Raw genomic sequence first — 26816 nt, forward strand, 5'->3', positions numbered from 1 at the left:
TGTCCTTTTCCTTCTGGATCCAGACGTGAGGAGGTGCAGAACTGATAAAGAGGGACCGAGACTGTTCCCCCATTTCTCACCCACTCGACTTTCCTCCTGCATCTCAGCCAGGCAGAGAAGCAGATCAAACACTGCCGAGGCGTCTGAAACACCACCAGATAGGCTTCCTTCCTTCCTGGAGATTAATTCTTACGTCAGTCCTGGTAGCCCTTCATAGATTATAAGCCCTCTTGATCCCATTTAGTCTCAGGACAATAGGACGATTTGGTTCTGTTTCTGAGCCAGCCCCACAGTCCAATGTTAATCCCTCTTAATGACTGAATGAGATGTGACTCATTTTGTTTTGGTTTTTCACTGCTGCTCCTGCTGTTAACCCTGCACCTGTCAGAAGTTAGGGCAATAGCATGTGGACAATGACTAAACACTCAGGACAAAACTCAGCAAGAAGGGGGAGTGAACAGTCCCAGAGTGCCAACTAGGTGCCAGGCTCTGCTTTAACTATCTAAGTACCCAGTGCCCATTTCTGGGTGAGGAAACCAAAGATTGAAAGAGGTTGATCTCTCTGAAGTCACACAGAGCTTGAGTTGTGGCTCCAGCTGGAGTCCGTCTCCCCACAGCCCAGGACATGCTGCTGGTTTACAGGTGGTGAGACCCAGGCTGGGAGAGATCGACTCGCCCAAGGCTACACTGCTGATGAGGCGCAAAACCAAGTCTTAACAGAGTCCTGAACCCTAACCCCGACACCCATGCCTTTTTTGGAGTGTGGGGGGCTCTATTTATTCCTGAGAGAGGCAATACTTACACAACTTGCTGACCACTGAGTGGACAAGCAGGGAATTTTCTGACAGACAAGATTGGATAGGGGGTCCCTGAGGTGAGGCTGTAGGGTGGGAGATCCCAGTGTATGGAGGTTGGGCTCTGGAGGAAAACACACCCTCACCCCCACGCATGTTTAAAAGACCCCATCTTAAGCCCAAGGTGAGTCACCTCACCTCCATCCAACTCTGTGCTCAGTCCAGGCCCTGGGGTACACCCCTGCCCAGGGCGGCGTTCCAGGTGCCCAAGGAGGGTAAGGTCCCCACTCAGCCCACTGCCCCCCCAGGGGCTCTGGGAACTCCTGGGGTGGCAAAATGGGCTGACTTTAGGAGACTTGCTATTTTGCTCCTAAACCCTCACCTTTTGGGTCCATTCCTTGAATCCTCCTGTTAGGCCTTTTCCCTGCTGAGTACACCTGATCCCCTCCCTCCATCTAGCACCCCATCCAGTTTATATTCCCCCCCTCCCCCCAAAGGCTCTCCAGCACAGGCCTTATCAGAGCATTGGGTCCCCAGGTCCTCTCAAAGATGGGAACCGCCCGAGGGCGGGGCTGTTTCTTCCCCCTCTGATCAGCTCTGCTATTTGCTCCACCTGCCCTGCTCTCCTCCAGCTGCTAAAGGCAAGATGTTTGAATCTGAAAATTCATTAAAGAGAGAGGGGTTCTGGTCCCGGTTCCCCATTTCCACCCATGTCCAGGAGTGTCTGGCCTGTGGGGGGTGGAGGGGGTTCCCCGCAGAGGAGGATACAATGATACAAACCAGCCTCCACCCTGTGGGTTCAAGGTGGCTCCTTGAGGTTGAAACTGGCAAGAGGAAAAAGAGAGACTGAGGTGGCTTTGATCTCAGATTTAAGTAAACCCCAGAACGGGGTGCCGTGTGGGGGAATCAGGTGGGGCCTTCCTCACACCCAACACACAACCCTCGGTTCTGCTCTGGGACCCAACTTATAGGCCAATTTTAACCCCAGGAGCTCTCCTCCTCTTCCTCCTACAAGCCCCAAGAATTTGCTTTTCTTCCTCTCCTCTGTGCCAACTCCGCGGCCCCTTCCTCCTTGGGGTGGCAGCAGTCTTCCTCAGTGGCCACCAGTCCCCTCCCCCACTTCCATGACAAAAGCTGAAATGCCAAAAACATTCCAAAGCTTCCTTGGCATCTAGAAGGGGCCAGCGGAACCAGGGCTGGCCAGTGACCTGAAGGAGAGCCTTCTGGAGAGGTTATGAGACAGGTTTCCTGCTTTGGTAAGAAAAGGATGTTGGAAGACCATGTCCCCTGCCCTTCCTTCTCCTTTAGCTGCTGTCATTGGAGGAGCCATGCTCCTTGCCGCTGGAGCGCCTTTCTTGAGGGGAGCGGAAAGAATTGCAGAGTAACTGGCATGGTTGAGCAGCAGAATTAACCAAAGCAAGAACCTCTGACATTGTTATATGAGATAATAAGCTTCTATTTATAACTTTAAATGGGTTAGTCTGTGTTTTTGCAACCAAAAGCATCCTAATTGCTACAGAGTGCTCCTTCCCAGCTGCCGTCCGTGCAGCAGCCCAGAAACCAGACATCATCCACAAGGCCCAACCACTCTCCGGTGAAGGGGCTCACGTGGGCTGCACGCCTGCCTCCTGCTTAGATCACTAACGGAAGAAGAGACTGAGCAAACACGTGGAAACCTGAGCCTTGAATCAGATCACCAGATCCCAAAGGGAGGTCTGCGGCGATAAGGTCAGGAGAAACGGTGCCCACGTTATCCAGTTTGGCTTTTTCCACTGATGCAGCTTGGCGTCATATTCCTACTCTCTTCTAAACAATACAAATATATGTCTACTGTCTTCTCAATGTGACCTCTTCCTTCTGTAACTTCCTGCTTAGTAGGTCGCCGCTTCCGATCTTATCAATTCTAAACCCCTCCTGCCCTTGCACACAAGGCCTTGCACACACAGTCCACTCCAGCTCACGCTGCTCTGGTGTGACAGGTCTCACAGTCCCACCCTACGCCCTCCTGCAGACTGTGCCCCCGAGGGGATGCCTCCCTCCCTCTTTCGCCCACCCAGGACCTCCACCTTCTAAAGCTCAGGTCAAGCCCCACTTGCTCTGCAAGGCCTCCCTCACCACAGCAACCCCCCTTGACCTCTTCCACCACAGCTTGAGATTTCACTTCCTCCCACATTGTTCAGTCTGTAATTACACTCATCATCGTTGACCTGCCACGAATATTTATTGCCTGTCATAAAAACCAGGAACCTACTCCCTGAGTCATGGCCCCAGAGGACAGAGGCCATAAAGACCACCTGCTCGCAGATTCTCCAGCGTGCAAGAGCAAGTCTCTGCCTGTTTCAATTCTGACTCAAAGGACAGGGCCACAACAATTTTATTTGTGAACAGCATGTTCTCCAGGACGTTCCCAATGCAGAGCCAATCTGCCATCATCTAAAGAAGCACATCCCATAAATAATGACTAGTGCGTTTAACAAACCAGGGGTAGCTTCTAGTATTCGCTGTTCACAGGTATTAGAGCAGCGATTTTCAACCGGTGTGCCCCAAGAATTTTTGAAACGTGCAATACCTGACTCTTTAGTCAGGGGCACTGACCTCTTTTCCCTTAGATTGTCAAACAAAAAATGACAACAGCCAACATAACAATAGCCATCTGGTATGAATCAAAATTATACCTTTTTTTTTTTTGTCAGATCAGCAAAAAATGTAATACATTTTTTGTGTGCTGCAGACTTTTAGCAATTATTTTAAGTGTGCCATGAGATGAAGAAGGTTGAAAATCACTGTGTTAGAGAATCATCCATCCATAATACCACAAACACCATCCCCAGCCATTTCAAACCTATCCAGCACCTACCTCCAAAATATTTTAAGTTTTTGTGTTTTTTTTCTCAACCAGAATCTGTACATTAACATTTATAAATTGCATTTGTTAACTACATGTCAACAGGGGTCTTCATGTCCGTTGCAACTGCACCTGCCCCCCCCCCCGTCCCCCCGTGCAGATTCCATCCACGGATGTCCAAAGCTCTCCCCAAGACGCCTACAACTTTTGGGAGACTTAACATTCTCTTGCTCATCTCTGCCTCTGGGGGCTGTTTTCATGCATGAAATATCTGTCCTATACCAGGAGTCACATGCAAAACTCAATATTTCCCTCCATTTCATCCAAAACAAAACACAAGTGAAAACAGGCAATGCACATGATGTTGCTAAATATTTGGAAGGGAGAGTCTCAGGGAAGACTCTCATCAGTCAAGAAAGAAAGCCAGCAGACTCTCCTGAGATCAGAGAAAAGACAGAATGCACTGGAAGAGTATGCTCCTCGTCAAAACCAGGTGTTACTAGGAGTGGGGAGGAGATGGAGGAAAAGTCAACTTCCCCCACTCAGAACCTAGTAAAACAGAAGCTAAACGTTTCTGGTGGGCAAGCCCAGGAAACTACACAACTCCCCCCTTTCAGTCCCAGATGTGTAGCAGAATGGTGGGGAGCCTTGCTAGCTCCCCTCACCTTTGCATCCACTAGCTCCCTCCAAACCATTCTCCACCCTCTTTCTGAGAGCCTCCTAAATCTGAACCAGCTTCCCCCTTATTCCCTCCCTCCTCCACCTGCCCTCTCTCCTAGGAAAGGAATGTGCTGCCCCCTCCTGGCCTATCGTGGAAATGGCCCTGGACTGCTTTGCAGCCAGCTCCTTGGGTCCTGCCTGCTTTTCCAAGGGAAGGGCAAGGGGGGATCCATGTTGGGCTCACTCTGGCCCACCCAGAGAGAAGCCCTATCTTACCATTCGACCAACAACTCCAGTGGGGCAGGGGCTGTCTCCCTCTCAGAGCAGGACTGGCTCCTCCCCCCTTGAACTGGGAGCTTCCCGCGGTCACTCTGAGGTTAAGGCCACAGCTTCTCCTTCTCGTGGGTTCCTAAGGCCAGTAAGGGGTTAGTGGAGCAGGTTAACTGTCCAGCAACAAAGGGAGGGCGAACATAGTAGGAGAGCTCCCAGCTGGGAGGACAGGCTGGTCCCAGGGACAGTCTGGGGTCACGTCTGCTCTGAACTTTGCTGAGACAAAGAGGATCCACTCCCAAGGTGTGCTGAATTTTCCCAGAGGTTAATCCCATTATTAAAGTGCGGAGCAGGATGGGAATGGGGGGATGAGGACAAATATGTGATACCTTAATCAATAAAGAAATTAATTTTTAAAAAATAAAATAAAATAAAGTGCGGAGCAGGTAAACTTCCTTCTCATTGCCGTATGGCTTCCCCGCCCCTCCTCCCATGAGAGCAGGCACTGACCTCACCTCTCCCCAGGATGCAGGGCCTTTGTTACCCCAATAACCTGTGCTTCATCCCAACCCCATTTCTTCACCTCCTCATATATCCTCTGGGCTCCTCAGACAACATCATGGACCAACCACACAGGCCAAGTTTAGACACAGATACCGGGGATTTTTGAGGGTCCTCAGCCTGAGCCCACACCCCAAATCCAGCTCAGAGGATCCAAAAACTTCAAAACCGTTTGGGTGGTTAGGTTCTGAGAGGCAAGTAGGGAAAGGTCCAAGTCTCCTGCACACCCCACCCCCCACTGGGGATTGAGCGCAAAACCGTGACCTCCTGGTTCATAGGTCAATGTTCAACCAACCACTGAGCCACACTGGCCAGGCTTGAATTGTTCTTTTATAGATAACATTTTTCTCCTTACTTTTGCAAGAGCCTGTCTAGGCATATCTTCGTTTTTCTAAATTTTGCCTGGATTGCAGTAAGCCCCTTTTCTACACATTCTTGTATCTTTTTCAGCTCAGGAGTGTTTCCTTTCTTTGTGTTGTAAATAATTACTTCTGCTCTGTTTATTCTGGCCTCTTCCACAAGAACACCACAACCAGAGCTGGATGGTGCTAACATTAAGAGTCCAGTTGTGGGCCCTGGTTGCTAATGGTTAGAGCATCGGCCTGCGCAGTGAAAGGTTATGGGTTTGATCCCTGGTCAAGGGCATTTTCCTGGGTTGCAGGTTCGATCCCAGGCCCCAGCCGAGATGCATGCAGGAAGTAACCAATCAATGGGTCTCTCTCACATCAATGTTTCTCTCCCCCAACCCCACCCCATTTCTCTCTCTCTAAAATCAATCAATAAATTTATTTCTTTTTTAAAGTTAGGAGGCTCAAAGAATTGTGAGAGGAAGAGAAGAGACGTCCACTGAAGGAGCATCCCCAACTGCCCTGGGACTTTCCCCACCTGAAAACCCTAAACTGAGCCTGCAGGCAGGAGGCGGGCCGGGTAATGCGGACTCTGGTCTTCCTGAGGAGCAGGGCAAAGGGCCCTCCCTACCCTTCCGCCCCTCCCCCAGCTTCTCTTAGACTTCTCTGTGTGTGTCCCTGCTCACCCCCAGGACTAGCTTCCTAGGTAAGTCTCAAGATGCCAGGAGGACGGAGGTGCTATCTCCAGGCGTGCCATCACAGCCACTGCCAACCTGGGGCACCCTAGACTCTCTACCCTCCACGCTGTCTCCCTCACACCCATTGAATCCTGTATGTTCATCTTTGCACACGTGTCTGCCCTCTCCCTGACACCACACTGCAGTCCAGGTCATCTCTTCACTACCCTGCCTCCCCCCCTCCCTCCAGCATGGTCCACCAGCTTCCTGGTGGGCGGCCTGTCCCCTCTCCAAGTCCCCCTTGCCAAGCTCCAGGCTTTCACCAAGTCACCACCCTAATCAAAATCTTCAATACCCGCCCCACACACACAGCTCAGAGACAGGGCTTTCAAACATTCCTTTAGAACCATTTCTTAAAATAAAGCTGATATATGAAAAATGTGGAGCTCTGGCTGAAATGGGGTACAGGGCCAGCAGACTCCCCCATTGAGCCAGCACCCCACTATGGGAAAATCTCTAAACCACCTGTGGGGCTTCACTAGAGCTTTTATAGTTCAAAATCCACTAGATCCTATCAAACTGGCTGAAAGTTTCTAGAGTGGACCTGCCTAAGGCTGTCCCTGCCGGGAAAGGCTGCTCTCCTTCCCTGCTAATGGGAAGTGTGAATTGTTAATGCCTTGGTGGAAAGTAATATAGCAATAGCTATTTAAATTAAATATGTATATGTCCTTCAATTAAGCAGTTTCACTCCTGGGATTCTGTACTAATGAAATAAAAGCATCAGTCCTTAAGAATGTGTATACTTAGGTGTACTGGTTAATAATGCGGATTTTTTCACTAGATGGAGTTGCACATATGTTGATATATATGTGATTTGACATGTATGCTATTTTGTTGTATTGCTCCTTCAGATGACCACTTGTTCCGATCGATGGCACACGCACTTTGTGAGCAGCACTTCAAAACGTACGAAGAAGTGGAAAATGAAGAAGAATTGTGTCTCTGAATGGTCTGCCTCAAAACAAGAAAAGTTCTATTGGCACAGTATCCACAAATTACCTGAAAGATGGGGGAAATGTGTAGCTAGCGATGGACATTACTTTTGATGTTTCTTTTGAAATTATCGTGTTTTCTTTGATTACAAAATCCGCATTTTTAACCGGTAAAGGGTCAATCCGCATTTTTAACCAGTATCTGCATTATTAACCGGTACAACTAGTACAGTGTGCCCTCTCTCTCAGGAGCACGCCGCGCCTTCCCCCTCTCTCTCTTCTTCTCCCAAGACCCCTTACATTTGCCCTTCTCCGTCCTGAGCTCCACGGGTCCTTCTTCTGCCTCTGTAACTTGTTTTCTGAGCCTACACAGCCCAGCTGTTTCACTTCTACCACCTTTGTAACTTTCTATGTAAACTTTCTCTTATAATTTGAAAAAAAAAAAGAATGTGTATACAAAGATATTTATTCAGCAATATTATTATTGCTTGTAGTGGAAAAAAAAAATGGGAGTAGGAAATGCCACGATTAGGGATATAGGAAATGGTCAGATAAATTGTGGTGCTTACATGCTGTGGAATAATATACAGCCATTAAAAAAATTAGTTCTCTACCAGTTAGCTTGAAGGGATTTTATTTTTTCTTTTGTTTTTCTTTTTATTTATTGATTTTTAGAGAGAGATTTGTTGTTCCACTTACTTATGCATTCATTCATTGATTTTTTTTTTTTTTAATCCTCACCCGAGGATATTTTTCCATTGATTTCTAGAGCTAGTGGAAGGAAGGGAGGCAAGGTAGGGGGAGAGAGAGAGGGAGAGAGAGAGAGAGAGAATCATCTACAGAGAGAGATACATCTACTGGTTGCCACCCTCATGTGCCCCAACAGGGGCTGGGAAACCTGCAACCAAGGTATGTGCCCTTAACTGGGAATCAAACCCGCGACCCTTCGGTCTGCAAGCCGACACTCTAACCACTGAGCTCCCAGCCAGGGCCATTCGTTGATTCTTGTATGTGCCCTGACCAGGGATCAAATCTGCAACCTTCGTGTATTGGGCAATGCTCTAACCAACAGAGTACTTGGCTAGGGCTGGAATTTTCATGATCTGTTGCTAAAAAGAGGAAAAATAAAATGAGAGAAATATTTATCATGATCCATTTTTAAATAATGCAATAAAAACATTCCTTATGTTCCACTTTGTGGGGAACTATGTTTATAAAGGGTGGCATTGTCCTGGCCGGTGTGACTCAGTTGGTTGGGCGTTGTCCCGTGCACAGAACGTTGTTAGTTCGCTGCCAGGATTGTGGGCTCGATCCCCTGTAGGGAGCATGCAGGAGGCAGCCCACGGATGTTATGCTCCTACATCAATGTTTCTCTCTTCTCCTTTCCTCCCTCCCTTCCTCTCCTCTCTCTTTAAAAATCAATAAACTGTTCTTTTAAAAAATAAGATAAAAAATAAATGGCACCATTGCTGCTGGTGTACCTTCATGGGATGGTGAGAAAAGCATTTCACGGACCCACGCACAAGAGACAGTGGTGTGGCGAGATTTACTCAGGTGGAAGTAGAATGCTGCGCCTGGGTTTCCAATTTCCCATCCCATCCATCCTGACATGGAAAAAAATCCAGTCTTGTCTTCAGTGAGGCCAAGACAAAGGCCAGTGTCCAGAGATTCTGTTTCTGGACGTATTAAATCTTAGTCCTTTGTTGCCTATGCGGTTTGCCGCAGGCCTGAGAGAGAGAGAGAGAGAGAGAGAGAGAGAGAGAGAGAGAGAGAGAGGCTTTGTTCCCTGGGGTTATATTACCTCCTGCTTGGGAAAGACCAGGTGTTTTTGCAAAATAACCAATCAACTTCCCGCTCTTACTGAGGCCCACCCCAGTTTACAGAAATGAGCTGTGGTGCAGCTGCTTCAGCTGCCAAGATGACTAGGTTATAGATAGGATGGTTGTCGGTTATGCACAGCAAGGGAACACGCAGCCGCAGCTAGAGGGAACAGCAATTCCCACGGTGCCACCAGCTGGCGAGCTGGACTCCCTGGACCAACCTCAGGGGGTGATGCCCCAGCTCAACTGAACCCTTTCCTGTCCTCTAAGCCCGGATTCTGCTCCACAGCTCAAAACATCCACTGACCACTTCACAATGCCTGGAGGCAAATGCAATAAAATTGGCCAGTCTATGCTCCTCTCCGCACCCACTCCCACGCTCTGACAGCGGCACTCACCAGATTCCATTGTAAATATTGCTTCCTCTTGCCTGGCCATTGTGGCTCAGTGTTTGAGAGTCAACCTGTGAACCAGGAAGTCACAGTTCAATTCCCAGCCAGGGCACATGCCCTGTAGCAGAGGTATCTGAGGTATCGATGATTTTCTGTCATCATTTATGTTTCCATCTCTCCCTCTCCCTTCCTCTCTTAAATCAATAAAAAAATATATTTTTTTAAATGTTGCTTCCTCTCACCCATCCACACCCCCTCCAAAATAGCCTTAAATATCATAACCTCAAAGCCAACAAAAGATTTGCTCTTTGTTCGGGGGTTGTTTTATTGTTTAAATTCATGCTCCTGTCCCCCCTCACTACCATGGATGTGCCTGGTTCTATAGCAGCGGGGGCTGTGCACGTTTGTTGATCCTCCTCAACCTCTTGGCTGGCTCACCTGCCCGATCTGTGGAAATGAAGCGGTGACGCCTTCCCTGAGCCCTCCCCTCAGCTGTGGGTCCTTGCCCACAGAAACTACCCCTCCTCCCTCTTTGTACAAAGGTCTTCTTGGCTCTGAAAGCAGGATGGGGAGGGACAGGATGCAGATTTTATTTGTCTTTGCAAACCGCCTTCCTTCGTGGACTTGTTCATCGGAGGGGTGTCTTAGATGCAGTTGAGTTGCTTTATTTGGGGGTTGGTTGCTGGAAGCCAAAAGAACCCCCTGCTGACATTTCCTGGGCGCCCAAGCCCTGTCCTCCTCGTCACAGGAAAGTCTCCCTCATGGCCAGGGTTGTGGTGCCACCAGCATGGGCCTCTCCCCAGGGGTTCAAGAAAACTGACCCCAACTCTCCCCACAGTGTCCTGCTTTCTGCCCACACGAGGGCGCTCGCTCCACGCCCCAAATAACCGGCCACTGCGGGCCAGGAGGTACTTTTCCAAAGGCGGTTGAATAGAGCCAAGGCGTGGCCGTGGCTGGGCAGACCAGGCGCTCAGGCCCAGGGTCCCTTCCTGTTGTCCAACCCTGCAAGTTTCTACTCTCTGGGGGCAGAGACAACTAGAGAGGGAGGGACTCCAAACGGTGATGCTCCCAGCCTTCTCAGGACTGTCCACTCACCCCCACCCCATGGAGGAGAAAGACCCACTTTCACGAAGTTGGGCCCCCAGGAAAGTGGGGAGGTGAGTAAGAGGGGCCTGGAGGGGACAGAACTGGGACAAACGCTCCACTGCCCTACGACACAGTTTACCCCTCTGCCCCCCACCTCCACCCCCTGCCTGAACACACTGGGGCAAACAATGGACTCAAACAATTAGTCATCCTGCCTGCTGGGGCTGAGAGTCTTGGCTCCAGGGAATAACTGGGTGGTTCCTTTTGCTGAGGCTGCAGGGATGGGCGGGGCTCAATATTGACAGAAAGGCTTGAAGCTGTAGTTTGCCCAACCCTAGGGACCCCCACCCCGACCACCATGGGGTGGGAGTACTCCATGATTCATGTGTTGGTGCAGCTGCCAGCTCCTCAGACCACCCCAACTCACAGAACCCTGTCTCTGAATGCAGGGACAGACTCCTAACGCCTGCCTCCCACCTTAGACCAGGGCCTGGGCAGCTGCAGTGAATTTAGCCCTCCTCAGTGGTCTCAGACAGAACACTTCTGGGCCAGGCCAGATGTACCCCCTCGACCCCCCGCTTCACTGTGGTGAGAAAGTGGACTTGGACTTGCCCCAGCCCAGGGCCCTCCTGGCTCTTCCCATTTCACCACACCCAGAGCAAAACACGTCTCTAGGAACCCTGCTAGGACTATCCCTGCCCCACTCTGGACCCATCACAGCCTGGCTCAAGCGCCATTTGCATTCCCAAGCACATGCCAGAACGCTCTCTACTGGGGACCACTTGAGCCCTTCCTTAAGAGGAGGAAAGCTGGGAGGCTTCTGAGCACAGCTGCATAAAAACAAAGCAAGTTTTCCTTTTGAACTTGTCACAAATTCCACCTTGTAAAAAATATTAAATATTGCTTTACGCTGGGGAGGGTTGTCGGGGGGGGAGATGGCTTCGTCCAGAGCAGGCATCGTTTCTAATTCACATAAAGGCCCCTTATGAGCCAGCAGCAGCCTTGCAGAGTTGGGTCGATCTTATGGACCTTCCCACCAAGTCCCCTGGCTGGTGAGTCACTGAGTCACTCCCAGAAGTGACTGGACAAACCCTTAGCCAGCTGTTACAGCACCAAGCAGAGGAGGAAAGAGAAATCATTGGGAAGCCAGGACACAGGAGTAGATTTCACACACACACACACACACACACACACACACACACACACGAAGGTACTTCCGCTTGCCCCATTTATTTATTTTTAATATATTTTTATTGATTTCAGAGAGGAAGGGGGAGGGAACGAGACATAGAAACATCAAAGATGAGAGAATCATTGGTTGATTGGTTGGTTGCCTCCTGCATGCCCCACACTAGGGATCGAGCCCAAAACCCAGGCATATGCCCCACCGGGAATCCAACCATGACCTCCTGGTTCATAGGTCAATGCTCAACCACTGAGCCACACCAGCCGGGCCCGATTTATTTTTAACCACCGAGAACCTCATGGTAGAGCATAGCCAAGGCCCCAGGAAAGTGACATATTCCTGGAAGTTCACCACCTGGTCCTTGTTCTGGTCCAGGTCGGCCATCAGCGTTCCAATGTCAGGGTTCTGCAGCTTCTAACATGTTAGAATGAGGAATCCAGACTCTGTGGTATGAGAACCTGGGCTCTCTCCCTACCCCTCCTAGGCAGCCCTGGCTCATAGAGTGGCTCACGGGGCGGGGAGGGGTGGGGTGCTTACTTGTCTTCAAAGATATGAGTCCACCTTGGGTTCACTTGGCTTTACCTCTCCTCTGCTCCTGGCCCTCACTCAGGAAGAGTGAACGCCAGACTGAGCGTATCCCCCACCCCCTCAGGGGAGTAGACGGATGAGCTCAGTAAGGCTTGTGAACAAGGGCCCCAGAATGTGGATAAATGAGAGTCAGATGACGTGGCATCTCCCCACTCCTAATCCTCCTGAAGGGCAAGAGGTAGGAAGAGGAGGCCTGGGAGGCCACTCATTCACCTCACCAATGAACAGCTTGTTCTGGATCAAACCTTTCCGCTCCCTCTTGCTCAGGGAGTCCTTGTCGCCCTCTCTGCCAGAGGACTTGTGGAAGATGGACACGAGTGGCCTGATCCAAGGAGGCGGCCATGGCTGAGGGCTGGACTCATAGTTGGAGCAGAGGTGCTGGTCCGTGCCATGAGCAGCGGGGCCTTCTAACTCACCCACACACCCCAAGAGCTCTGTCCCCACCACCCTCCACTCCCTTGACTACCCAACTGGAGCCACCCAGCCTCGGGCACACACAGGTGACATTTGAGGACAATCCAGGGCTTGAAGGGGAGGGAGGGCCAAGAGATCAGTGACCCGAGGGGGACCAAAGCTAAAGAGGAGGGGAGGTTCAATGATTCTAAGGAGCAAATGGGGCCACAGCTGAACACTGCCCATTAGGGGTTCCAAAAGAAGTAGGGGGTGGGGAGTGGAGGCTGCACAGCCTCACAGGGCCACACACTGCGGCTGACACGCCCAGGGCCCGCCCTTCTCACCCCACAGAGCTTACCTCGGAGCCGCCCCACCGGAAGCCTTAGCCCAGGGCCAGGCCACGCTCCAGACATCTGCACTGACCTGCCCCCTCTGGAGCCCACACAGTGGACCCCGGGGCCACGGGGGGACCGCTGACCTGGCCGGAACTCACCTTGTAGCCACAGCCAAGCCGAAGGGAGCGGTGGAGGGGAGGCACTGAGTAGCTGGCTGGCCAGGCACATGCCACACCCCACCCCACAGTTGGCACAACACCCACCCGGCCCACTCAACTTTTCATGCCTCCTATCCTAGGGCTGTTCTGAGTGGGGGCGGCTAGCAGGAAGATGGGGGATCCAGTGGAGACCCCTGCTCAGTTTCCTGCCGTGTAACACAGGGGAAGGAGGTGAACAGCCAGAGTAGTGTGTGCGTACATGTGTAGGGGAAAGAGGGTGGGAAAGGGTGCCCCCAGAGGGTGTTCGGGCTCAAACCTAGATGAAAGGGAGGGGGTGGGGTGGGGGGAGTAGCCAGTGGTCTATGGGATGTAATTTAAAGGACTTCTACAACACCTATCTGCCCCCAAAAATAAATTCCTACCACCACCCAACTCCCTTCCCCGTCTACCTGGAATTCCACTGGAGTCTCAGGGTCATGAGCCCAGCTGGGAGCATCATTAGAGATTTACCCTCCGCTGAAAGGCGATGATTGAGGCGGGGCTTGCTGCCACAGCGGGGGGGAAATGGAGGAGAGAGAAGGGTGCTGCCCAGTTTGCCCTTCGTATCAGTGTTATCAGGGTGGCCTCCCGTGAGCTGGTGACAAGTCAGACTGGCTAGTCCGGCACTGCCCTCGGGAACCACACCCCAGCCACCCCGGGGCCTCACTCCCAGAGCACTTTCCCCCCTTCGCTTTCTCTGCCTCTTAGCGGCATCGGGTGGAAGGCAAGCAAAAGCCTGGCCCCACCTGCCCACTTTCCGGAAGGGCACAGCTAAGCCCTGATGTAAGCTACGTCACATCCACGGTGAAGAAGGCCAGGGCGTGGAGTGGGAGCCCGGGACCCTAACCCCGGAGGCTCTCAGCTCACTCAAGGAGAAGCTCTGCTTGCCCCACCCCACCCCCAGCCACGGGGACAAAACATTCAAAACCAGCCCGCGGGCACCTGGAATGGAAAATCTTTATTTCCTCCGCTGGACAGGAAAGCTGACGCGGGTGCCTGGGGAGGGAGAGGGGGCACAGGGCGACAGAGCGCCTGTGAGAGGAGCTGCGGGGGCCGGGCGGGGGCTGAGCCGCTCATTTGCGGTCCTCCAGGAAGAAGTCATTATAGGCCATGCACAGTGTGGTCAGGAACACCGCGTACTCCTTAAAGTCGATCTCCTGGTCGCTGTTTTTGTCAAGGCTCTTCATCAGGTCATCAATGCTGCTCTCCTGCATCTTCTTGGGGGGCCCAGGGAGAGGGACAGGTCAGCGCCCCTCTCGGTCCTGCCCCCCCCCACCCCCCATGGCACGGTGCCTCCCATCCCCTGGGAAGGCAGCCTCAGGAGGATCCCCAGCTGAGTCAGCAACACTCAACCCCCAGTCTCCCCCCAGCAGGGGCCTGGCACCAAGCAGGGGTGTGGGGACCTGAATCCTGAACTTAAATTACAACAGGAAGGCAAGGCCGGCCTCCCTTCCCCTCACCACTTTCCCCTGTCCAAACAAAGAATAATCTAGATTTTATACAACACCCGAGAGTAACCCTTGGGGACAGTGTGCCATTGAGCACGATCCTAGTCTGACTAGGGGATAGTTGAGGATGGACCCGGCTACGCATCTCTCCATGACAGCTGTGTGTTGGAGCTGAGAAGCCACGGTGTCCTTCCCCTGCTAGGACCACGTGCAGGACAGCTGTGTGGAGACGAGTGCCTGGCGCCCCATATAATCTCTGTCTGATCCCCTGCCCTCCCAGCCCAGCTCCAGCAAGAGAACGGAAACCGCGCCCTCCGAGTGGCACTGGGAGAAAACAGACATCCTGCCCTCCCCTCTCCTCTGCCCTCAGCCCCAGCTTCTCCACGGGAGACAGGACACTGGGACATACAGAGATGGAAACAGCCTCTCTGTGACGCAATCCTTGTCCCCAGTCTGGGCTCCTGTTATAGCCAGGCCCTCCCCAGGGCCTGTGTCCTCCTGTAATGAGCCCCTACTGGACCTGGGGCCCCTCCCTCCGCCCTCGTTAACTCCAGGATGCAGAGAAACTGGCAGGAAGGCCGGAGAGCAGGCCTGTGACACCCACATCTGCTTCAGGCCCCTGCCCGTAGGGGCACACTCAGGGAGCTTCTCTCTGAGAAGGCCCACCAGGGCTCAGGATGTGACAGGAGATGCACCCAGGCTGGATTTTAAAGGAAAAGGGGAGAGTGACACACAGGCCTGGAATCCCAGCTCAGCCTCTCCCGAGCTGGGTATTCCTAGACAAGTCATATAATGTACCTGAGCCTCGGTTTTTATTCCTTTTACTGTCAAATAATATTATAACTACCCCATAGGCCTTCCCCTCCGTCAGTCACCTCCCTTCCACCATCTGTGTCTGGTAAGAATCAGTTCTGTCTCGATCCACCCCTGTGCTCACAAACGAAGAGAATGATCCTTTTGGTTCCTATGTCAGCACCAGCTGAGAGCTCTGCATGTGGGGCCTCTGCCCTGGAGCTGTGCACAGCCCACCTAGACCCCTGGGTCCCCCCATCCCTTATGATGCCCCACATAGGCTCTGCCACAGCTCTGTGGGCCTGGCCTCAACATCAAAGGTTCCTTGATTTTGTTCTCTAAACCCTCACTTCCTTCTTACCAGGGAAGCCTGACTCATCCCTCAGCACAGAGGTCTAGAGTTCTGTTGGCCCAGGATGTCACCCTCTGCCTTTGGTCTCTGTCCCTTTTGGCCATCCTGCTCCTGGCTGAGGCTAGAGTACCCTGAGCCTAGGCGTGTGTCCCCTCACTCTGGGTCTGTAGAGGCAGGGTGGGTCTCCCACCTCCCGTGGGACCCCCTGATAGTAATATCAGTGCTTCCTCTTTTTCCCCCTCCCCTCCTATAGTAGCCACTGGGAGCACTTGAACTTTGGGGAGGAGGGAAGGGGACAGCCACCTACCTCACCAAGACACAGCTCCTTCTTGATCAGCTCCTTTAGTTCCCGCCTACTCAGGGTCAGTTTGCTGCCCTCTCTCCCTGAATATTTGTGGAAAGTGGTGACCATAGTGGTCAGGGCCTTCTCAAGAGGGGTCTCCATGATGGTGTGCAACTCTGGAGACGGAAGAGAGGAGGCAGATCACAAGCCAGACCTTCTGCTGCCCCCTATCAGTAGCCCAGTTCCTAGACCCCTCCCTCAAGGACCAGAGACTGGAATCCATGATGAGGCCAAAATCCACCAACAGGTGGTTCCAAATGTGTCAAGACAGGTTCTAGTGAGACCCAAAGCTCACTTGGAACAGCCAAAGTGGGGAGACTGACCAGCCCCCAAAGGAGACTGCACACTGACCTGCTTGGGGGATGTTGAAAGGGGTTCTAGAGGCAGAGGGATGACAAGATGACCTCCCCAAAAGAAGTGGTGAGAGATGATGGAGCAGATAAGGGGCCAGGATTTTCTCCCTGCCCCATCCAGCTTGAGCATTCATTTTCAGAGATAATCCTCACCCAGTCCCCCTCCTTTGCCTGTGCCTAAATCTCCTGATATTGGGAAGTGTCCCATTATGGGAATGGAGAACCAGACAGTGAGAGTCCAGGGGTTGGAGGGGGCTAGGGCTGGAACTGGGAGACAGGCCTCAACAGGAAATGGAACAGAGGTGATTGGACTTGTCCAGCTGGTCTCCAACCTCCGGCCCAGAGACTGCACATGCAGACTGGCCACAAGGCAGTGAGGGGGATGGGCTTATTAAAATCTCCAGGATCGCCCAGCAGGTGTGGCTCAGTTACTAAGCATCAACCTATGAACCAGGAGGTCATGGTTCAATTCTGGTCGGGCACATGCCCGGGTTGCGGGCTGGGTCCCCAGTGTGGGGCGTGCAGGAAGCAGCCTATCGATGATTCTCTCACATCATTGATGTTTCTATCTCTCCCTCTCCCTATCTCTCTGAAACCAATAAAAATATATTTTAAAAATAAATAAATAAAATATCCAGGATCATTCAGAGAGCTAGATCCAGAGGTTGCATTGGATGGGGCCCTCTCGTCCATCCGCACAGTGGCATCCACCCAAAGAAAGAGGCAGCCGGAGTTCCTGTGACTCAGACTTGAAAACCACTTCCCCTTTCAAGAGGAAAGAGGCAACACCCAAGGAACTTGGAGGCTGCAGGTGAATCTGTGCAGAGTACAGAGCAAGCAGGAAGTAGCTGCTGGCTCTCACCTTCAGCCCAAAAACTGCCCAGCAATTCTTGTCGGTCACCTCCCACTTCCCAAAAACCTCAGCTTCTCCCCATCTCCAGGAGAGTCAGCCAGGACTGCAGTGGAGACAAGGGCCTCTGGGCCATGGCAGCAACATCCTACCTGGTTCCATCCCCACCTCCACCCCCAGAGCCTCTTCTCAGGAAATGTTGAAAGCTGCCGTTCAACTGCCCTGAACACATGCCCACTCGCTGGGCCTGGCCTCCCTTGGTGGAGGTCACCACGGCTTGTCACTCTCTGGCCTCATTGCCCAGCCTGCCTCACCACGTAGATGACCAGGGAGATCAGAAGGAAGGACTCACCGAGGAGCAGCAATCCAGAGAACCCACACAGCAGAAGCGGGCTCCCTCCCACTGCTCTCTGCCTTTATTCCCTCTCTCCCGTCCCCAGGAAATCAGGGGAGGGACAGGGCCAATGAGAAGGGGCCAGGGACACGAGGAGACCCAGGTCAGAGCCTCCTGGGACAGGCCTGGGAGAAATTCCCTCTGCCAATCTCACCTTCCTTTTTCCAAACAGAGGGGACGGGGCACACTGTGGCATGCACATCTTCAGCCCCAAAAAACTTTGTTTTCCCAACCAAAACCCAGAATTCTAGTGGGTCAACAGGGCAGAGGAGAAGCCAGGCTGTCCTAGAAAGAAGACCCAAGAGGTGGGGGCTAAACTCAGGGTATCTCCCAAGCCCAGGTCACTGTCCACTTGGGCCTTCCCACCCCCACCAAGGGCATATGGATAAGGGAATTAGTGGAGGAAGATGTTTCTTGCCAAAGGCATGATCCAGGTCGTTAGCTACTATGGAGACTAAGGTTTTTAAAGGGCTTTCAAATGAATGTTTTCTTCTAACCCTCACTCAACTTCATAGGGAAAGAATTGTCAGAGACTCTTGGAATAGAGGACTGAGAATCAGGGATTGGGGAGGGGATCCAGGGAAGGGTAGGTCCTGGTGATCAGGCAGAGGTTTCAATTGTGGGGAGCAGGTTCCAGGTGCAATAATGCATGGGGTAGGGGGTCAGGGAGAGTTGCCTTAATTTTCTGCCATCAACAGTCCAAGTCTGAGAACAGAACCAAGTTAGGGGCTTAGCACCTATGGCTGATGCAGCCCCACCCTAACTTGCCAGGCTCCTCCCTGCTGGCCCCACTCCACCGCCACCCCAGCTGGCAGGGCTAGACAGGCAGTAGGGACTGGTTGCCTAGCAACAGGAGTTTCCGAAGTGGAGAGTGAAGCAGAAGGAGGTTCCCAAGGCAGGCACCCTCCCCCCCCCCCCCCCAGGATGATGGGCGGACTTGGGCAGGGCAGAGGGCAGAGAGAGAAGGAGGAAGAGGCAAATTTTTTTGTGGACTCAAAAGTTCTACCAAAGTCTCTATGGTCACACTCGGAGGGAATATCTGAGTCATCTACCCCATTCTTCTGAAACTTGAGAGGAAATACACAATGTGCTGAGAAGAAAGGGGGAAAGCTTGAAAGATCAAGAGACCAAACCCTCCCTGCTTCTGGACCTGCCCTCTACTCAGCTCTTTCTTAAAGGTCCCCATCCCACCCAGGTGTGACCTGGAAAGCTAAACTCAGTCCCACCCACTGGAGGCTGCAGCCACCGGCCTTTACCACGCCTGATATTGTAAGCCTCAATTTTATTTATCAGATCATATGTCTGGAATTTTGTCTTCAGCATTGTGGTCACCTCCCCCTGCCTCCCTTACTCCCCCCACTCCAGCCACTGTCCTCCACACATCCCTTCTGAGGTCCTTTGTCCTTCTCTGAAGGACCATGATTCCTAACTAATAACAGATCTCACTCATCCCAGGGCCTTTGGGACAGAGACAGAGGTTAGGAAAGAATATTTTCTTTATTGCCTCCACATTGCCTCTCCAATCTGGCCATGTCCAGGAAGGACTCATCCATCCCTGAGGGTTTAGTCCATGCGCGGGAAGGTGGTGGCAGCACAGGGCCTGGGCTGCAAGTTTGTCAGGAATCAGCCCTTCTCCACACCCCACACCAGCCTCTTCCACTGGCCTCCCCATGCCTCAGCCCATTCTCCCACCTCCCCCTGCCCCCCATCCCTCCCCCCAACCCCCCACACCCCCTCACTCCCCACCCCCCAGCACACAGATTCCATTCCAGACACCAATCAGGAGCAGATGTGACCTTCAACCCAACCCAGCCTCAGTTAGAGGTCCTGACAGAGACACTGTTGGAGAGACAGGAGGGGGGAGTGCCCTAGCTAAGATCCCACAGCTGAGACATTCTAAGCCTCTGGGGGCCCCTTTATCTGCCTTTGGTCCCATCAGAGTCAACTCTGTCACACACACACACACACACACACACACACACACACACAGTCACACCACATCCCTCCCTCACCTCCATTAGTCTTCCCTCCACAAAACGGCAGCTCAACTCCCAGTGCTCCCCACCCTCCACGTCCCCCCATATTCCTCAGCCCCTACCCCATGCCCTCATCATCTTTCAGAACATCAGCCTCATAGTTTCCAATAATCTTTATTGAATTTGCTCAGCATCCTACACATGTCTGGAGGAGCCAGGGTGAGGCTTTGTGCCCGCTGCCCACAGGGAAGACCCTAGCAGGCAGGGCCCCCCGCCACACACACACACATCTGAGGAGCCTCATTTCTTCCGGGGTTGCTTATCGGGGAAGCCCTCGAAGAACTCGTTGCACATCATGGCGATGCAGGCAAGGAAGACAGAGTACTCCTGGAAGTCCACCTCGTTGTCCTTGTTGTTGTCCAGATTGCTCATCAGCTTCTGCAATGCTGCTTCATCTGTCTTTTTCTGCGGGGGGAAGAGGCTACGGTAGACACCAGCAGTCCCGGGGACAGAGCCATGACTAGACCAGGTTTCCACCTGCAGATGGGGCTTAGGAGGGCCCAACCACTCCTGGGGGGGCGCAGCTTTGGGACTCCAACCCTCAAGGCTCAGCTAGGCTGGGGACTGGGTTACCAGCAGGTGAGGAAATCTGAGCACCAGGATGCAACTGGAAAAGAGGACCCATCTTCCCCTAAGGACTTTTTAAGAACCCAATTAGATAATGGTGATGAAAGAAATCTATAAACTGCATCAAGTTTGATGGGAGCTGTGCCTGATCAGGGGAAATAGGTGTGTCAGTGTCTCCATAACTGTGTCTTCACATCTAAAAGCCTAATAGAAACTCAAAAATTGTTTGTTTGTTTGTTTGTTTGTTTGTTTTTCTTGGGTTTTTTTGGTGCACCTTTCCCGGAACTACTGCAATATCGGGTCGATGCGAGGAGTGGACGGAACAAGCTCCTATTCCATCTCCCTGCTCCAAAAATCCATTTAATATTTTGTCCTCAGATAGAGGTATCAGGTATTAAACTGATAAGAACAGATACTACACTTGATCTTAGCCAAAAGGCCGAGAAGCGATCAAAAATTGTTTTTTACTGGAGTGATGGTGGGCCGTCCTGGCCCATAGGTCTCAGCTTTGCACACTGACTACCTGGGGAAGTTCCTTAGCCTCTCTGAGCGTTTTAGGTGCCGCGCTTCCATTAAGTTGTGTATAAAGCCCCTGGCCAATTATCTGGCCCATAACCTACCTGCTCGTTCTCAGCCACCTTTCTGCTGGGCGCCAGGATGTGAATGGTGAGTGCTCACTCTATTTCCAACCCAGGCAGCCAGAGCAAGCTTCCCCAACCGGTGACAGATGCCAGTGTGGGAAGCACTGCTCTGCAGAAAGACTGGAGCCTCCCAGGCCCTAACCCCTCCCCTGTGGGGAACGCCCCAGAGGGGGACCATTTCCAGGCAGTAGTCACTCACCCCCAAGAAGCTGGGTAGCTCCCGGGTCAGCAGCTCCTTTAGCTCAGACTTGTTGAGCTTGTACTTGTCACCCTCCTTGCCGGAGTACTTGTGGAAGGTGGACACCATCGCATCCAGGGCCTTTTCCAGGGGGTAAGTCATGGTGGCGGTCGAGATCTAGGGGAGGGGGGGGTCACAGAGGCACCCTTATCTTCCCCACCCTTCCCCAGCTATGTGATTAGAATGCCCCGCCCCACTCCCATCAACTCAAGGAGCACTGGGTGACATTCTGCTCCCACCACGGGGAGGGTGTGCACAGCGGGAAATGTGAGCTTGGGCAGCAATCACTTGCAGGGCCCACTGCGCAGACTCTGAACTTTAGGCAGCAAGCGCCCAGGGCCTCACTGCGTCCATTCAGTCCCACAGCTCAGCCCACAGCAGCCCGCCCAGCTCATTCTTCTCCCTCCCCGTGTTGGGCGAGGCTGCTGGAGGCCTGCCCAGGAGTCTGTAGCGGAAAACACCAGCGGTCTAGCATAGGGAGGGGCAGAGGGAAGTGGCAGAGGCAGGGATGCAGCGGAGGCCCAGCTCCCTTGGGCTGGGCTGCTGGGTGCTGGGCAGAGGCTCAGGGACACCGCCAGACCAAAGCCCACGGTTGCCCTTTGCCTTCACTTTGCTTCCCACACCAGAGCATGCACACACAGGCTTGTGCAAGCCAGCAAACATAAGCCAATGTACACACCCACAGGTCACACGCACACCAAGCATACTGCAGCAATAAAACATACTATAGCTTAAACCCAGCCACGTTTCTCTTTGTTTTCGGTCTCTTGCCCATGTACAGGCGCGCGCGCGCGCACACACGCATCCCACCCCAGAGCCTCCACATTGGAATCTCACATCTGGACCCACTTAGCACATCTGGCCCCCACCAGCCTCCCTGGTTCCTGCCCTGAGCCTCAGCCTGACACCCCTTGCATGCCAGTCAGGTAACCACAACTCACCAGTTGAAGAGAGGGGAAGCACTGAAGAGAGAAGGTTGGGGAGACAGGAAGAGTGGGGAAAGCCCAGCGGTCTGACCTATTTATACCCCGGCCAGGCCCTGCCCATGCAGGATGGGGGAGAGAGGGAGACAGCCCGCCCGCCTGGGCCAATGTGGTGCGAGCCAGGGCCCCCCTCCAATAGCCCAGCCTGGAAATACCACTCCCTGCCCTGAGGAGCCAAAGATAGACAATGGGAGAGCCCCAGTGAGCACAGGCAAGGGACCCCAATGAGGTGGGTACCCCCCCAATGTACACAGCCTGAGTTTTAGGGAGCTGGAGGAAGGGTCTGTCTATGCCTGGGGCATGGGGGACAGGGAGCAAGTGGTCCCATCCAGCAGCTAGGAAAGGGGATGCAGGTGTGGTGGGTGATGGCTGGGAAATTGCCCTGAAAAGGTGACTGCCCAGGAACTAATGGAGGGGACCCTGGGCCCAGAGCTTGGGACAGCTCACTCTGTCTTTCTCCCCTCCCCAAAGGACTCTCTGCCATGCTGAGTGAGACCCAGGGCAGGACCTAGAGGTCTGGGAGAAGGGACAGGCTAACACCCAAAGGAGGCGCTGGGACCACCCAAGCTTCTCCTTGGAGAAGGGTCCTGGGTGAGGTACTGATGGAATAGGGAGTGGGAGTCAGGCCTGGGAGTTCAGGGATGGATTGAAGGCACCAGTAGCAGGTGGGGCAGGGAGGACCGCAGGAGGAGAGTTTAGAGTTGGGTGGGTATCAGGAATGAAGAATGGGGTGGAAAATTAGAGGTGAAATGGACAAATAGATGCAGTTAAGGATCACGGTTAGCCCCTCAGAGTGAGGTATGAATTCAGGGATTGAGTGAGGGTCACAAGTGGGGGGTTAAGACCCTCAGGTGGTTGTGGCTTCAGGGACGGGGTCTGCCTCAAGGTCTCCCTTTTCCCCTCCAATGCAAGGAACCCCTCCCTGGCTTGGACAACACCCTCATGGGACCTCTGGCACCCTAATCCTAGTAGTGCTGCGCTCTGGGCTCCCACAGCCCCAGGCAGGGAACAAACCAGCCCCACCCCCACAGCTCCACCCTCACTCAGAACATCCTGTCCTGAGGACTGAGATCCATTGGGACTTCGGGCTGCCCCCTCTCTCTCTCTTCAACAGCCCAAGGGAGAGAAAGACACCCCCCAACCCCAGCCTCCCCTGAACATCATCCTTGTGTAGATCCCCACCCCCTCCTGCTGGACGGCTGAGACCATTTTGTTTCTGCAGGGTCTGAAACTGCCCTCCTCCGCCTCCTGTTCAATGGAAAAAGGCAGAGAGGAGCAAAGACGTCAATGGATTCTGCCCTAAGGCCCTCGCTGTCCTCTTAGAAGAACCAAACCAAGCCAAATGACACCAGTTCTTTATTAGGCGTTCAGCAGGCCTGTTCCTGTTGTGGTTTCATTCATGCACACACTCTGCCCGGCCTGGACAGCCTCAAAGCAGATCCCCACCTCCCCCCATCTGGGGCCTCTGTAGGGAGGCCGCGGGTGGCTGCTCTCCATATCACCAGCTGTGATCCTGGGAACAGGTCCCTTCATGTGCCCACCCCTCCCCCCACCGTGGGCAAAACGGGTTAAGATATCAGGGGCAAATCTAGGAATCTCCTGATGGAGAGGGTGCAGGAGAGAGGGGAGGAGTGCGTGGGTGTCATGCCCAGGACCACCTCAGGGCAGAGATGGAGCAGAGGCTACTGGGAGCAGGGGGGCTCCGGGGAACAGTCCTTGAAGTAGTCATGGCAGTAGGTGCAGAGGCAGGCAAGGGAACGCACGTACTCCACAAAGTCCACCTCGCAATCCTTGTTGGTGTCCAGAAGACTCATGAATTTATTGTAGTCACACTCCCGCAACTCCGTCTGTTGGGGAATGGGTGGGGTTGAAGGGGGGCAGGTCGAAGAGGGCAAAACATCTCACACACACACTGCTTCCCTCCCCCAACTCCTGGATGATCCCATTCCAGCCCACAGCCCTTCTGAGAGCCAATCTCAGCCTACCTGCCCTGATAACTCACCATCCCAGTTCCCCTCCCAAATCCTCCTTCTCAGTCATTTACTGAGCACCCGCTATTGCTACTGAGTGCCTCTGTGTGTTAGGCATTCTTCACAGTGCTCACTCCATCCTCCCAGCAGCAGGTGTGACGAGGATACAGATTCCTGTCATGTCAGTTCCCTCCCTAGCACCCCGTCCCCAGCATCCCCTCCCCGCCCTCCTGCTGTCCCATGCTCAGAGCTTGTCCCAGCAGTGCTTCCCCGAAGCGCTCACCGGCATCCAGGTGGGCAGCTCCTTCTGCAGCAGCTCCTTGAGCTCTGCCTGGCAGAGCTTGTGCTTGTCCCCACAGCGCCCCGCATATTCCTGGAAGGTGCACACGATCGCAGCCACCGCCTGCTCCAGAGGCCTAGCCATCCTCACTGTCACAGAACAAGCAGAGGCCCAGGTCACCGCCCTGCACCTCTGCCCTCCACGTTTCCATGACTGTAGAGGGCCACCTGGGAAGCACCTGGGCATTTCCTTAATTATTCATCAGCTGAACTCAGGGCGTAGGCCGAGTCACGTCCTGGGAACATGCTTCCCCAATGAGGCTGGACATGTTAACCAGTTCTGACTTCATAGCAGCCCAGTGTCGGCAGGGACGGGTCTAGATATGTAAATCCAGTGACGCTGGGGCCTAGTTAAGAATGCAAATAAGCTCCTTTGATCCTAAATTTTGGTGTTACTTCCTGGATTTTGGGGATATAAGATAAACCTGCTGGGTGGCTCAGGGTCGTCGTCATGCTGCCTCTCCACGAGAGAGGAAAGATGGCGTCCCACCCAGCCCCAGCTTCATGAATCTATTTCTGCGTCTTGTTTTCTTTATTCCTATTATTTTTCAATCCCTGGCTGCCTCCATTTAGGACCGGTTCGTTCATCTCTCTTTCCACGTGGGACGCGGAAAAGGGAGATCCCGCCACGTTTTGCCCCCACCGCATCAGGCCCCTGCCCATGACTGCTCCCAGACCTGTCTTAATCTCCGCCAGGTTTCTCACCCCACAAGCCCTCCCTCTCTAAGCAGCCCTCCTGACCACACCAGTGCCACCTACTGTGCGCCCCCAGCAGAGGTCTCATTTCTCCAACATCTCTGCAAACCCCACAGGAACTCCCTACGGACTTCCTGATTCTCTTCAACTGTTCTCATCCTGGACACCCAGGAAGGACTCAGTCCCACTTGGCACCACCCTAGGACATACAGCCCTTGGCCCTGGAAGCCTCCTCCCCTTCAAGACCCCAGAGCTTCTGCAGAAACTTGCTCAAAGGGACCCTTGCCCATGCTCCCTGTCGTCCGGCCCTTGGAGAAGCCAGGTCTCCTTAGGAAGGGTCAAGTCTGAGAGGGATGCCCATCGCCTCCCCATCCCTCCTCCCCTGACTCAGGGGAGCTGCACCAAAAGGCAATGCTTCTGGGCTCCTCTCCGCCTCTCACCCTGGATGAGCCATTTACCTGCTTGGATCTCAGGTGCCAAATCTGTAAAGTGGGGTCAATCTTACTCGCAGGCCTAGACAGGAAGCAGCTCAGGTATTCACCTATCTTTAATCACCTATCTTTAATCTTCCCCATCTGAGGCCAACCCCCTGGCTCATAGGGGTCTTGAGACAGAAGGCTCTGCATAGGGGTACCTTGTTCTCTTAAAAGGGAAGCCCTGCCCTAGCTGGCTTGGCTCAGTGGGTAGAGCATCATCAGCCTGTGGACTGAAGGGGCCCAGGTTCAATTCCGGTGAAGAGTACATGCCCGGGTGGTGGGCTCGATCCCCAGTGTGGGGCATGCAGGAGGCAGCCAGTCAATGATTCTCTCATCATTGATGTTTCTCCCTCCCTCTCCCTTTCTTTCTCTGATATATACATTTTTTTTTTAGGGAAGCCCTTCCTGGGATTTCCCCCCACCCAATTCCACTGGCCCCTTTCACTGCCCTCTGGGGTGCACCTCCAGCCTGGTTAAACCATAAGGCAGCCAGGAAGGCAAGTGTTGTTTTCATGTGAGCCCAATGACTCACTCCTGGTTGCCCCGGGGGACGGGAGTCTTGCAACACTAGAGAGCCAGAGCCAAGCCTCTCCCCCAATGACTCCCCTTCTGCTGGGCCCTATAGTGCAAATGGCCAGCAAATGATGTGTGGGGCTGTGGGGGAGGAGGAAGAAGGGGGTAATGGGGCTATGCACCCCCCAAACGTCCAAATCTTTGAGACAGCCCCGGACTGGAGTGTCTGTGTTCCCAGGAGAGGAAAAGGCTACCATCCCAGGGAAAAGGGAGCCCCAGAGGTGCTCGGCTGCCCTTCTGGGCTTCTGCCAGCCTGCCTGGCGCCACCACTGTTTTTCCAGAAGCTTGGTGCCTGGAAACTGGAGGGAATCCTCTCTTCCCCACGCAGCCTGGCCTGTCTCGACCCATTGGTAGGAAAGAAAGCAGGAGGAGGGAGCTAACTGAGGGCAGCACCAGTGCTTTTAGCTGAAGGCCCCCACCCCAAGGCCAGACCTCAGCTCTGCACACCCCCTGACCCAAACATCCCAACGGCCCTTCACTGGACAAGGGAAACCCTGAGTCCACCAAACCTGACTTCCCTCACCTCATAAGACCCTGCTCTGGTTATCCCGCCAGCCCCAATCCAAGACCCTGGGCCAGAAGACAGACCCCCACCCAATCCAGAGCAGGACTCAGCTGGCAC

At 53.4% G+C, this 26816-nt stretch overlaps 3 protein-coding genes, 1 non-coding gene and 1 pseudogene across 5 annotated transcripts; all 5 read right to left on the reverse strand.

Moving 5' to 3' along the window:
- Nucleotides 1–11779: 11779 nt before the first annotated feature.
- LOC129147912 (protein S100-A6-like) lies at nucleotides 11780–12561 on the reverse strand (annotated as a pseudogene).
- A 1529-nt stretch (nucleotides 12562–14090) lies between these two features.
- Nucleotides 14091–17670, reverse strand: S100A5 (S100 calcium binding protein A5). Of its 2 annotated transcripts, none has more exons than XM_008155793.3 (3): nucleotides 17634–17670; nucleotides 16043–16194; nucleotides 14091–14360 (listed from the first exon to the last, which is right to left on the reverse strand). In XM_008155793.3, the coding sequence occupies exons 2-3, from the start codon at nucleotides 16178–16180 to the stop codon at nucleotides 14217–14219; spliced, it is 282 nt and encodes a 93-aa protein (XP_008154015.2). In that variant the 5' UTR covers nucleotides 16181–16194; nucleotides 17634–17670; the 3' UTR covers nucleotides 14091–14216. The 2 variants fall into 2 exon arrangements, with proteins under 2 accessions (XP_008154015.2, XP_027987374.2); XM_028131573.2 differs by lacking the exon at nucleotides 17634–17670 and adding an exon at nucleotides 16430–16630.
- A 2139-nt stretch (nucleotides 17671–19809) lies between these two features.
- On the reverse strand, nucleotides 19810–22185 carry LOC103298946 (protein S100-A4). Its single transcript, XM_008155792.3, has 3 exons — nucleotides 22099–22185; nucleotides 21119–21274; nucleotides 19810–20116 (listed from the first exon to the last, which is right to left on the reverse strand). The coding sequence occupies exons 2-3, from the start codon at nucleotides 21257–21259 to the stop codon at nucleotides 19952–19954; spliced, it is 306 nt and encodes a 101-aa protein (XP_008154014.1). The 5' UTR covers nucleotides 21260–21274; nucleotides 22099–22185; the 3' UTR covers nucleotides 19810–19951.
- LOC114227847 (U2 spliceosomal RNA) lies at nucleotides 20542–20729 on the reverse strand. Its single transcript, XR_003613946.2, has one exon. It is a non-coding gene; the product is annotated as a U2 spliceosomal RNA (small nuclear RNA).
- A 1294-nt stretch (nucleotides 22186–23479) lies between the features above and the next one.
- Nucleotides 23480–24703, reverse strand: S100A3 (S100 calcium binding protein A3). The gene is made up of 2 exons (XM_028131576.2): nucleotides 24394–24703; nucleotides 23480–23987 (listed from the first exon to the last, which is right to left on the reverse strand). Exons 1-2 carry the CDS (start codon nucleotides 24634–24636, stop codon nucleotides 23823–23825), a joined length of 408 nt encoding a protein of 135 aa, XP_027987377.2. The 5' UTR covers nucleotides 24637–24703; the 3' UTR covers nucleotides 23480–23822.
- Nucleotides 24704–26816: the final 2113 nt, after the last annotated feature.

The sequence above is a fragment of the Eptesicus fuscus genome, chromosome 22, assembly GCF_027574615.1.
Source record: "Eptesicus fuscus isolate TK198812 chromosome 22, DD_ASM_mEF_20220401, whole genome shotgun sequence".
Classification (NCBI taxonomy): domain Eukaryota; kingdom Metazoa; phylum Chordata; class Mammalia; order Chiroptera; family Vespertilionidae; genus Eptesicus; species Eptesicus fuscus.